At 46.0% G+C, this 13,820-nt stretch overlaps 1 protein-coding gene across 1 annotated transcript in view; it reads left to right on the top strand.

Moving 5' to 3' along the window:
• Positions 1–4,130: 4,130 nt before the first annotated feature.
• UNC5A (unc-5 netrin receptor A) overlaps positions 4,131–13,820 on the top strand; it is a 103,208-nt gene continuing 93,518 nt past the window's right edge. The window contains exon 1 of the mRNA XM_005865607.2: positions 4,131–4,170. Coding sequence (XP_005865669.1) covers positions 4,131–4,170 — 40 coding nt within the window. The remainder of the gene's footprint in view (positions 4,171–13,820) is intronic.

The raw sequence follows: 13,820 nt of genomic DNA, 5'->3' as shown, positions 1-13,820 counted from the left end.
GCCTCTCGGCCAGGGCGTGACAGCAAAGAGTATTCCTTCTCTCTTTTGTTTCCTCAAACCTGAAACCCAGCCAGAGCTTTTTAGAGCTCTTTTCAGGTCCTTGAATGTGGTGCCCCGGGGCCTGGTCATTCTGGGGTGCGGGCCCTGGTGGAGCTGGGTGTCTGTGAGGATGGACAGACTGGCCTCCTGCCCGAGGGTGCGCCTCCCTGGAGGCCTGGCTCTGAGGACAGGAGTGGGCTGCAGGGAGAAGAAGCAGCAAGGAAGGAGGCAGAGGCTTGCGGGGAGGGAGGGCGACTGTTGCCATGGAAGGAGCTGCAAGGTATTCTGGGATCAGAATTCTCACTGCAGGGGACTCGTGTGTGTGTGTGTGTGTGTGTGTGTGTGTGTGTGTGTGTGTGTGTGTAGAGGGGTGCTTAGGGAAAGTGATGGGAAAGCCAGTATCTTCCTTTTGTCCTTGGTGTTTTCCTGCATCCCCAAAGATAGTGGGTGGTCCCCCTACGCCCCCTGAGCTGCCCATTTGCAGCCGATCCCCAGCAGCCCCCTCCCTGTCCTGCCCATCCGCCTCACGTACAGAAGGCAGCGAGTGGCCCCTTTCCAGGAGGCCTGCTTACCAGCACAACAATGGCAAATGAGTGCTCTTAAAAGGCAGTCGGCATTTATCCTGGCAAGCAACTCGCTGCAACGGGGGCCTGCGACGCCTTCACCCCAGAATTTGCTGAAACGGGGTTTGCTGTGCATCTTAATCAACTTCTTTCCACCCACCACACTAAACACATTTAATCTACTCTTGCAAATGGCTAATTTTGAAAATCCGCTTATCAGAATTAGGTCCTTAACATCCATATTTATTTACTTTTCATTTTCATAATCTTTCCCCCCATGTGTATGACTGAATCCCATTTCCCATTGTCTGGCTCTGTCACGGGTCCCGGGGGCTGGGAGGGGGACCAGGGTCAGGTAAGGCGCAGATTGGAAAGGGAACATGGCAGGGATGAAAGGAGTGGGCTTAGGAATTCACTTCAAGGGTCGGGAAACGGGTCTCTCCCTGGTGGGAACCATCTCTGGGAAATTACAAAAAGCTGAGACTTGAGCAGAACCAGGTTAAGAAGACGAGACCATCTCGACAGGTGTGGGGTTCCGGGGCGTGCCTCTGTTTATGCAGAAATGTGCAAGAAAGGGGCTGGGACCACTGCTCTTCCCGGTGCCTCCTGGCTCCCAGGCTCATGCTAAGTGTCTTGTGTACATCATCCCCAGTGCTCATGTCAACGTGCCAGGTGAGCAGGGCACGGCTCACAGATAAGAGAACTCGTGTTCGTGTCCAGGCTGCATTCCCTTCCGCTTTGGGTCATAGGGGCAAGTGTGCAAGGAATGCCTTATCCATGAAGTGTGTAATGAGCACAAGTGTGCTGGTGCAGGACCCCGGCCTGTGATTTTTTTTGGTGGTGGTTCAGAATCTGGGAAATGGCTCATCAGGTTGCAGACGGTGCAACCAGGAGCGTGGGCTTTGCATGTGGCCTTTCTAACCAGATTAGAGACTCTGAAAGTTGGGTAAGTCATTAAAGAGCTGTGAGGAGTGGCTAGGCCATTTGACCCCAGAGGAATTATTCATTCAGTGTGATTTTTGTCATTGACCATCTCCCCTTCCCCCTTATTTATGAGCTTATCTGGGACAGCATTTAGAGCAAAACCCTGTGTTCTATTTTATTTATTATTATTATTACTTTATTTTACCTGGATTTTATTTTACTTCATTTCCTTTGGACATCGACTGGGCACTTCACATGTGCCAAGTAATGTTAGGCAGAGCACTGAGAAAGAAGGATGATTCAAATATATTTCTAGCCACGGGAAGCTCACATTTAGTGAATTTTAAAAGAAAGGCTCAGAACAACAAATTATTAACACGTACACACGAGATAATTTTATTCTCGCAGAGAACAGCTCAGTTATTTTGTAGCCACCTGCTCTGGCAAAATAAGTGGAGATTTTCAGATCTAATGGAAATTTCAAAAGCGTCAGGCATTACAGCTTGGTGGTTATGATTAGGACTGAATTGCAGTTCAAGCTGCAATTTTGCCACATTCACTGTGTGACCTTGGGCAAGTCAGAGCCTCGGTATTCTCATATGTAAAATGGGGTCATTGTAATGTCTACCCAGCCTGGAGTGCGTTAGTGCAGCATCTGACCAGGACGTGCACCCAACAACTAAGCAGTAAACATGGATCAGTGGTTTCCCAGCATCGAAATCCTGTTTGTAAAGCACCTGGGAAGCAAATTAAACTGTCAGCGGGGTCTCCAGGTCCTGATGCCCGGTACTGGGTGAATGGGAAGGTGGGCCAATGATTTATCCACGATCAGGACCCCTCTCTCACTTCTCCACCCTCTCCTTCTCCTCTCTCGACTTCCTGCCCCTCTCTGGGATGATGGCTGTAGGATGAACCAAAGTAAGTTCCTCCAGACTCCGAGGAGCCTGTATTTTATCCCCCCACCCAAGCCCCCTGAGAATAAAAACTTGCAGAAATTTCCTCCCGTTCCGTGTTAGGGGTGTGTGGGCACACACATGCAGGGAGGGAAGCAGTGGGAGTGTGTGTGTGCCGAGGCAGGGGGTGTAGGCAGGTGTGTGCACAAGGTGACACCTGTGGGCGTGGGTGTTTGTGAATGAAAGAGCGTGTGCGTGTGTGTGCACCGGGCGGGGCGTGTGGAAGGCGTGGTGACTAGAGGGAGTGCGACGCTCAGGAAAACCGTTCTTCCAACATCCTCCTGCCCTGGTGGGAGTGAGTGCGTGTGAAGGGCGAATGCTCTGTGCAGTGAGGCCGGCAGAGAGAAACTGCAGCTCCCAGGGCTGGATGCCTGCACAGGCGGGAATGAAGGGTGTTCTGGGAGGATGGGCGTGGCTGAGGACAGAGGAGAAGCTGGTAGTGGGGTGTGAGAGTTGAGCAAGGTGGACGGTGGGGGCAGGGGGCTGTGTGAACACCAGGGGAGATGGCCCAGCTCAGGGGGATTCTCTGAGCAGCGTCCGGGCTGCTGTCACCGTGGCTCCCACAGACCAGGATGAGTGGACAGTGGACGGCGGCCACAGAGGGCGGGGGAGCCACCCACACAGTGGCTCTGCTCTGGCACTGAGGAGGCGGCGAAGGGGAGGGTGGAGGAAGGAAGAGGATCCTCAGTGACAGAGCTGCACAAATACTAGGTATTTATAGTATTATCTGTTGACTCCGAGAGCTGAGTCAAGCTGCATTTAAAATATGAGATTACATATCGGAGGAAGAATCAGGTCCCTTATTAAAAGAAAACAGGGAAGCTGCAGAAGAAGGGCCTCCCGGTGGGGCTGAGCACGGGCAGGAGGCTCTGGCGGGGGCTGCCCCTCCTGTATTCACACTCCCCTTGCGTCCGTTCTGTTCCTCCTGCCATGGGAGCTTCCTAAGATGTGGCTTCTTGCTCTAAAACTCTGGCTTAAGCAGAATTAACAACCTCCCCTAGCTTCATTTAGCTGAGTAGGGCTGAAATTTAGAAATAAAAAGTGTTTTGCACGCATGCATGCACGCACACACAACCCTGCTCTCACTTGAGCCTTTGGGAGCACAGGGCGTCTCTCCATCTCACTGTATTTACTGCCAGGCCGTTTGTGCGTGTGAGTGACAGAACACCCACCCAACCGGCTCATGCAAAAGAGGAAATGCATCAGCTCTCATAGCTGAAGGCTGGAGAGTGGTCTTCAGGCACAGCTGGATCCAGGGCTCAAATGGGGTCTTTGGGACCCAGTTTCTCTCTCTCATTCTCTCTCCTCCCTCTCTTTGGGATCTGCCTTCCACTGGGCTGGCTTCAATCTCAAGCTCTGTGTGTGTGTGGGGCGGGGGGGCTCAGAGGCTCTGGGAGTTCCTTTGTGGTGGCAAAAGGGCTGCTGAGCCTCATGCTCCCTTCCTCTTGGAGTCACTTCAGAAGGAAGATCTGGCTGATCCTGAATGTCATTGGCTGAAATTGGACCAGACACCCCTTTGCAGACCAATCTCTGTGCCTGGGAATGGAGTGACCTGACTGGCTGGGGTCCCAGTCACTGCCCACCCCCAAAGCCCAGCGGGGGACAAGAGAGAGGGGTGAATAGCTGCTGTCCAGCCACACCTCAGGCGTCCATGACTGCCACGGAGGAGGCTCTCCAGGACACCAGACAAGGTGGGCCCCGCTCCACAGTTCTCCTCTCCTCATCCTCTCCTCATCCTCTCCTCTCCTCATCCTCATCCTCTCCTCATCCTCTCCTCATCCTCATCCTCTCCTCTTCAGTGCAGCTGACGAGGCAGGCGGGGCCTCACTGAGAACCCAGCTTCATGCTACCACACACATGTGCTAAGTGGAAAGTGGAAGCAGAGCAAAGGGAAGGGAGGAAACAGGAAAGCAGCGCTGCTGACTGTGGAGGCCATGTGTCATGTTCTGGCCGCTCAGAACCCATCTTCTTTATGGGTATCACCCAAGTTTCCCCTCTGAATCTGGGTGACTCAGGCAGGGCAGAAGCAAAGGTACCTGCTTCCCCCACCCCCGAGGCAGCCAGGGTGCAGGTCTAGGGCCTGCGGTCCCATCAGCTGCCCTTTCCCGGGACCCTGACCCTTGATCAGGTGTCTTAGGGGACAGTGGGGACAACAGGAGGGCCCATCCCACCTCCCCAAGGCTCTGGCATTTTGGTGGCTCCAGGGCCACCATGACAAGGCTTTGAATCATCTTCTAGGCTTCCTGCCTCTTCCTGCTCACCCCCCCGGCCTGGCCCCCCAGCCTCCTTCTGATTTCGGGAGGCCCTGACAGCCATCCAGTAATTCCCTTTTACTTGCATTAGCCTCAGATCCCTCATGACACACTCACAATGTTCGGGTTTCTGTCGAGCCAGGGCTCCACTCCAGACCTGGTCTAAGGGGAGGCTGCCCCAAACCTGGAAGGGAGAGACTTTCACAAGCTCCTGGCCTGGCCTCTTGCTTGCGGCTCCCAGCCAGACCCGGTTGGATAGCCCTCATGGCCAAGGTCAAGCCTTCCGAGGGGCTTCCCCTCTCTGGAACTTCCCAGCAGCCCTCATTGCTCATCTGAGCGACCAGCTCCGCCCTGGCTCACTGGTGGCCAGCAGCTCCGTGCCTGAGCTCACACATTGCAGTTTTCACCAGTGTGTTCAGCTCCCACTCACCTACCTCTGCAGCCACCGAATTTCTTCCCCTGCCCTGAGGGTGTCTTTCCTCTCCCAGCCTCCATAGCCGAGCATGAGTCACTTGCTGTGGAACCTGACTTCCAGGCTGCAAAGGCTCAAGAGCCACTGGCCCAAGCATGAGAGGAAGATGCTGATGGACGAGGGGTTTCGTGTTCCTGGAGACAAGACGCTGGGCTGAGGCTGGGGGCAAGGGTGGTGGGAGGGGCTGAGATCCTGTGCTGGAGGGCATCACGTGCCTCCCTTTCACCCCAGAACCCCTTCCTTGTTTCCTCTTCCCGGAGGACCGCTAGGTCACAACGTGGAGGCTGAGGCGCCCTGAGTGGTCTTGGTCATCACCGGTGACCATGCGTGGTCAGCGGTCAGCTGGCTCCCCATTGGGCTCTGGATAGGAGTGACGCTGGTTTGAGCCCCAGGAATCATGGCCAACCCTTCAGCTCCAGCTCTCCTCCAGAACGGAGCGAGGGGACAGTGGCATAAAGAGGAAGATGTGTCCTGCCCAGCCATGTGGGAACAAGTTTGACATCTCCCACAGAGCCGGCACGACCGGAGGACACAGCACCCCGTCGCGGGCTAAAAGCCTGCCCTGTGCAGCTAGGGAGCTAGGTGGGCTCCCTGTGGGAAAACCCTTGATTCTTAACTCTGGCGTCTGTACCAGACTTACACATCCAGAAAAGGAGGGACGGTGCAGTCGCACGTGGAACCCAGTGAATTCACATTTACGTTCCTCAGCAGCCCCGGGCCCGGTGGTGAGGCTGTGCCTGTCACTCGCGTGGTTCCACAGCAGGCAGTGGGAGGCCGGGTGGTGCCCAGGCTGGGAAAGTTTCTGAAAGGACAGCCCAGAGCACTGAGTCTTGTGGCCCAGCAAACCTTTCCTGGAAACTCCCGAGCCAGAGGTCTTCAAATCTGCCCCTTCAGGTGTCTCGAAGGCTGTGCCAGAAGTTCCCTGGGATGGATTTACGTTGTCCTTCGGACCCTGAACTCTCTGCAGATGGTGTGACTCGCCACCAGGATCCCGGTGCCGGGCAGTAAGCCAGGGCCGCGCTTCTGCCTTCTCTGCACCAGTTATGGTCCAAGACCCGAGGGGCTGCCTGGAACCATGGGTGGTACCGAACCCGGTATATACTGTACCTTTTCCTACACTGAGATGTCTTCTCACTTAAAGGCAGCACTTTCTAGCTTCTCTTGAGCATCTCCGAATGGTCAGCATCAGTACTCTGCACTTGGAAGCCATTGTGAAGTAAAATAAGGGTGACTTGAACACAACACAGGTACTGTGGCACCACGACATTTGATCTGCTAACTGAGAAGGCTAAGTGACTAGCGGGCGGGGAGCTAGTCTACAGTGGACAGACACTGGCCAGAGGGATGAGTCATGTCCTGGGTGGCACAGCGTAGGATGGGTGAGATTTCATCATGCTACTCAGATGGCATGCAATTTAAAACTTATGAATTGATTTTTTTTTAATCCTCACCCGAGGAGTGAGTATGTTTTCCCATTGATTTTTTTTTTTTTGAGAGAGAGTGGAAGGGTGAGAAAGAGAGAAGAGAGAGATAAACATTGATGTGACAAGACACCTCAATTGGTTGCCTCCCACACACACCCTGACCAGGGGCAGAGATTGGACTCACAACCCAGTACATGCCTTGACCCTCCCGTGCCCAGGCCGACACTCTAACCACTGAGAAACACAGGCCAGGGCTATTCCTAGATTTTCCATTTCATATTTTTAAATCATAATTGACTGGGGGTAATGAACCATGGAAGCAAAACCACAGATAAGGGGTCTTTGTTAATATTTGCACAAGAAATGAAATGTATTCCTAAAGAGACAAGAAGTGGGAAGTTAATTACTGTCCGGCACAGAGATGATACACCTCCTCAAACATATGAGTTGCACTGGTCACGTAAAAGAAAAAGAAAATCAGAATTAAATCTATCCAGTTGGCACAGTTTAAAAGATCCAGTGATATATTGGGCTGGTGGTTTCTTTTATGAAACAGCTCTAAAGCGTTACCTATTTTTCACTCGGAGCTCACTTTAAGTGCGTTCCATTTTGGACTTTATAATTTATTTTATGGCTCCTGCTGCATCTTTGCTCTCTGAGTCTGGTGATGGCTCTGGGCTAAAAGCAATAACCAACCACAGAAGAAGAAAGAGAGAGGCTCTGCATCGCAAGAGCACAGCCTCTGAAAAACACACAACATTTTCGGGACCTCAGGTGGTATCTGCAGCAAGTTGCCTCTGTCTGGGGGGTCGGCTTAGGCCACCTCTCACCAAAGGCTGCAGACACTGCAGTACAAAATCAACCCTCAGCCACAAAGCGGGGGGGTTCTGCTTCTGCGTGGGGACCCGTTGGCAGTGGCCCGCGATAATGAGTAACGGCTGAATAATGCCGGGGCCAAGCTTCCCAGCCAGTGCGTGGAGGCTCGGGTGTTCTGCCTGCACCTGGCAGGCTTGGCCGCAGGACCAGAGAGCCTAGGCTGGGGGCTGCTCACAAAGGATCCAGGGGGTCCACACACAAAAAGCATTTAAAATTATAATTGTTATTTGTGTGACTTTATATCTGAAAAAAATGTCCTAGCGCAGCACACCTGTGGCTTCACACACAGTATTTTTAGGGTGAGGCTAAAGGTATGTAGATTAAGAACAAGTGAGTCAACTCACCGGACGCGTGTAAGGCAGTAATAGTGCAAAGCTCACGTGGGTGACGGAAGCTTGGGGAGGGTGGCCGTGGCTGCGTGGCTGCCGTCGGGGGCCTAAAGGCACAGACCCCGAGCTCCCTGCTTCCACCTCCTGTCGCAGGGACCAATGCTTCTGAAGCCAGGGAGCAGCGCTCCATACGCATTTACAGTGGGATGTGGAGGCAGGAAGCTGGGAGGACTTTTTTGGTCTCAATAACCTCCCCCCACCCCCACACACATTGTTTTGTCTCATGTACATAGAAGGGGATAATCGAGCCATGGATGACAGATCAAAAGGAAATTAAGACCACATGGTGAAGACCAATCCTCTCACCCATTTCACAGATGAAGAAACCAAGTCCCAGAGGTAAAAGTGACTTGATTCCATGGTAAGTTGGAACTGGCCTCAGAAAGCTCTTCTAAGGCAAAGACAAAAGCCCAAGTCCCCAGACATGTAACAGATGTCTACAAATCAAGAAGAAGAAAGACCCAGTAGAAAAATGGGAAAGGATTTCAAAGAAAATACAAATGACATTTAAATATCAGAAAAGATGCTTAACCTCATGCATAACAAGAGAGATGCAAATTAAAATTATATGGACACATCTGCTTCTAGCTATGATGGATTAGCTTGTATCAGACCAACCATTCTATCGGGAATAATTAGCAAAACTGGATGAAATTTTACAAAAACCACCTGTTTGAAGATATTGGAGAGCTATCAAGGCTCCAAGTCCCAGAGAGAAGGGAAGCTCTGAGAGGGGAGCCTGGTTTCTGGCAGTGTCCACCTCTCGAGGCGAATTCTATTCTAAAGCGGGGACTGAGAGGCTGAGAAGAGCTTGGCAATTTCAAGGACTGGGGAGACAACAGCTGGAGTTCAGAGTCTCTTAAGAAGTAAGGGTACTATTTGTATATCTATGTTCATTGCCCAAAGGTAGAAACAACCCAAGTGTCCAGCAGATGAATGAATAAACAAAATGTGGTGCGTACACACAATAAAATATTATTCATCCTTAAAAAGGAAGGAAATTTTGACACATGACACAACATGGATACACCTCGAGGACATTATGCTAAGTGAAATAAAGCAGTCACAAGAAGACAAGTAGTGTATGATTCCATTTATATGAGATACCTAGAGTGGGTGAATTCACAGAGATAGAAAGGAGAATGGTGGTTGCCAGGGGCTGAGGGGAGGGGGGAATGGGGAGTCATTTAATGGTACAGACTTTCAGTTTTGCAAGATGGAAAAAGTTCTGTGGATGGGTGGAGGGGATAGTTGCATATAACATGAATGGACTTAATGCCACTGAACTGTACATTTTTAAAATGGTTAAGATGGCCCTAACCGGTTTGGCTCAGTGGATAGAGCGTTGACCTGTGGACTGAAGGGTCAAGGGCATGTACCTTGGTTGCGGGCACATCCCCAGTCGGGGGTGTGCAGGAGGCAGCTGATTGATGTTTCTCTCTCATCGATGTTTCTAACTCTCTATCCCTCTTCCTTCCTCTCTGTAAAAAAATCAAGAAAACATATTTAAAAATAAATAAAATGGTTAAGATGAAACATTTTGTTATATATATATTTCACCACAGTTTTAAAAATTGAAGAACCCAGTAAACAACCTAGGCTTTCATTTCAGACCCTGAAGGACTATACACTGGGAGTAAGTAACCCAGAACTAAACTGGCCCTCTCTCAGGGACAGTAGGCCATTTTTCAAATCATCTCAATTCCTGATTGGATAAATGCAACCTGAGATGGATGGTGCTCCAGGCTTAGACAGAAGTAAAACTCTCCTGGGGAAAAATAACAACACCCAGGGTCTCAAATTATCTTTCATGTTCCCCTCTTATGTCTGATAGTCAATGAAAAACAGAAATACAGAAAGAATGGGACGAAGTAAAGAGAAAACACACACATTGGCAACATATCCATGGGCATCCAGATATATGAGGTATCAAGATTGGACTTTGAAATAACTAATTAATATAATCAACAAATTAGATGACAAGGTGGAGAATTTCAACAGAGAACTGTTGAAATATCAAAAATAATCAAATGAAAGTTCTAAAAATGATAAAAGAGGATGATAAATTTGACAAAAGATGTGCAAGACCTGCACATTGCTGAGAGATTAAAGGAGCTATAAATAAACAGAGAAATATATTGTGTTCATGGATCAGAAGACTCAGTGTGGTTAAGATGTCAATTCTCCCCAAATTGATCAATAAATTTAATGCAATATTTTTTGTAGAACTTGAAAAGTTGATTCTAAAATTTACATGGAAGTACAAAGGACATAGAACAGCAAAACATTTTGAGAAGGAATTTAGGGAATCTTACACTACCTTACTTTAAGACTCATAAAGACTGTGTAGTATTGATGTAAAGATAGATATAGAAGTCAATGGTGCAGAAGATTGAGTCCAGCAGGAGACCATATAAGTTGATTTTTGACAAAGATACTAAGGGAATTGATGAGTAAAGGATATCATTTTCAACAAATTGTGCTGGAACACTTGGATAACCATATGAAAAAAAGGAAACTTCACTTTAACCTCACACTGTAGACAAAAATTAACTTGAAATTCCTTATAGATTTAAATGGAAAGACTAAAACTATGAAACTTCTAGAAGAAAATATTGGTGGTCTTGAGGTTGGTAAAGATTTCTAAAGATGTTACAAAAACATGAACTATAAAGAAAAAAATCTAGAAGTTGGATTTCATCAAGATTAAAAATGTTTACTCTTCAAAAGACACTATTCTGTCTGGCATTGTCTTAAAAAGTTCAATATACACTTATGACATGACCCAGAATTCTACTCCTAAAAGAAAGTCTACTTGAAGAATTGCATGTGAATAATCATAATAGCATTATTCATAATATTTCTAACAATTGGAAAGAACTCAAATGTCCATCAAATGGTGAATCCATACATGGGCATACTATTCAGCAATCAAAAAGAAACGAGTTATTGATAAATGCAATATGATACATTCACTTCAACAGCATTTTACCAAGTGAAAGAAGCCAGGTGGAAAAGAATATATGTTGTGTGTTTTTATTTACATAAGATTTTTAGAAATGGCAAAAATGCAAATACAATAAACATATCAGTGATTGTCTGATGTCCATGTTGGGGTGAGGAGTGACTATAAACAGGCATAAGGGAACTTTGGGGGTGATGCAAGTGTTCTAAACTGGACTGTGGTGATATTTACTAGAAATCATTGACTTGCACACTTATAAGGGGTGAATTGCACAATATGTAAATTATATTTTAATAAAACTGTTCTTTGTGGGAGGAAAAGACAGTGTTAAGAACACTAAAAGGCAAGCCACAGACCAGGAGAAAATTTGCAAAGCATATATATAAATACAAAAAGACTTGTATCTAGAATATATTAAAAACTATTACCAAGTAATAATAAGAGAAGCAACTGAATTTTAAGAATGGGCAAAATATTTATTTGGACACTTCACTATAGATAATATATGGTGGTCAGTCCTAGCCGGTTTGGCTGAGTGGATAGAGTGTCCGCCTGCGGACTAAAGGGTCCCAGGTTCGATTGTCAAGGCCACCACATACCTCTGTTGCAGGCTCCTCCCTGGTCCAGGCCCTGGTCGGGGCACGTGCAAGAGGCAACCAATCAATGTGTTTCTCTCACATTGACATTGCTCTCTGTCTTTCCCTCTCTTCCACTCTCTCTAAAAATCAATGGAAAAATATCCTCAGGTGAGAATTAAAAAAAAAAAAGATATATAGTGGTCAAATAAGCACTAAATGCTCAACATTAGTCATTAGGGAAATGCAAATTAAAACCACAACGAGATTTCACCACATATCCACTAGAATGACTAATATTAAAAATACTGATCATACCAAGTGTTTGTGATGGTGTGGAGCAGCTGGAACTTTCATACACGGTTGGTGGGCATGTAAATTGGTACACTTATTTTCAACAGTGATTTGCCAGTTTCTTAAATACGGAAACACCCAACTACCATAGAATCCAGCCATTCTACTGCAAGGGATTTATCAAGAGAAATGAAAGCATGTGTCTACACAAAGACTTGTACGTGAATGTTCATATTAACTTTATTTGTAATAGCTAACAACTGTAAAAATCTCAAGGCCAGCAATGAATAAGCCCATTGTAGCACATCCAGGCAATAGAATACTTTCAGCACTAAAAAGACGTAAACTATTGATACAAGAGGAATGATGCATATTAACATAGCATGTATGAATATAAGAAATAACCATGCTGAGTTAAAAACAAGCCAGACCAACAATAAATACATATTGTATGATTCCATTTATATAAAATTCTAGAAAATGCAAATAAATCTATAATGATAAGAAACAAACCAGTTATTGCCTAGGAAAGGGGATAGGGAGGGTACAGATAAGGGCACGAGAAAACTGTGGAGAGATGGCTAGAAACGTGTGGGGTAGGCAAAAGTAGATTTATAGTTGTGAGTACTCAAAACACAGAGTTTATTCTTGTATTATTTATTTATTTATCATTATATTTATTGTTATTATTAACCTACTTTTGCCCACCCCTGTATTCATTGTGGTGATGGTTTCACAGGTGTATACATAGGTCGGGCCTGATCAAAGTGCACACATTAAATATGTGCAGTTCTTTATATATCAACTATGATCCAACAAAGCTGTGTAAAGTGGAAAAAAAATTTTAGAACACAATAACTAAAATCAATAACTAAATAATTGGGTTTAGAAACAGCCAAAGGGAAGATTGTAGAACTGTAAGATAGACCAGAATGATATCGCAGACTGAAGAATAAAAAGTGCAGGAAAGAACGTAAGAGACATGTGAGTCATGGGGAAAGGGCCAGTGTAATAAGTATTTGGAATTTAGGAAGAAGAGCAAAGAAGATAGAAGAAGAGCAGGCAGAAACAATATTTGAAATATAATGGCTTGGAATTTTCAGAAAACCGTAGAGAAGATTCTTGTCATAGATTCAAACAGAGCTAGGAAAACCACACTTAGGTGTATCGGTGTAAAACCACTGAAAACCAGAGACAAAGCAAAATCTTATAAGCAGCCAGAGATAAAATGCCAACTACTTGCAAAGGACAGAAATAAGACTGATAACTGACTTCTCAACAGAAACTTTGAAATCAAGAAGATTTTTTTTCAAATCTTGGAAAGTGCTGGGAGAAAATAACCCCAAACTCAACTTCCACTCATTACCAGCAGGTCACTAGGAGTGTTTTCAGGCAGGAGGAGAATGACGCCGGTTGGGAACATTGGGATACAGGAAGGAAAGAAGAGCAACAGAAAACGTAATATTAAGGAAAATTGAATTATTATTGACTCTATAAAACAACAAAAATGTCTTTTAGGGTTTAAAATAGAGAATCAAAATAAAAATGACAAGAGCATAAAGGTGGGAGGAGAGCACTTAAAACTGAGTGCCCTAAGGTCCTTGTATATTTGGGAAGTGACAAAATTATTAATTTACATTAGACTTCATTAAGTCAAGGATGAGATTTTAAGCTGTTTGCTAAAGTTAACAAGCTAATAGGGAAAGGAAAGAAAATGAAACAAAATAAATATTTAATTAATACAAAAGAAGGAATAAGTAACAAAACCATAAGATGGTAGATTTAGACCCAATTGCATAAATAATTATATTAAATGTAAATGAACCAAATATTCCAATGAAAGTGAAATGTTTTAATTATTCCAATTAAAATCCAACAAATATTGTCAGATTATATATATATATTTTTAAAAACATGTTATTTACAAGAAATAAACCTCAAATATAAAAAAGGGAAGAACAAAAGAATATACCAAAAAAATGCTGCCAACAAAAATATGTTGAGGTAGTTACATTAGGATCAGATAAGGTAAGCTTTAAAGCAAAATATTTCACTAAGTATAATGAGGTACATTTCTTAATGATTCAGGTTAAA

This window comes from Myotis brandtii, unplaced genomic scaffold (genome assembly GCF_000412655.1).
Source record: "Myotis brandtii unplaced genomic scaffold, ASM41265v1 scaffold208, whole genome shotgun sequence".
NCBI lineage: Eukaryota > Metazoa > Chordata > Mammalia > Chiroptera > Vespertilionidae > Myotis > Myotis brandtii.
This window is presented reverse-complemented; position numbering and strand designations above follow the sequence as displayed.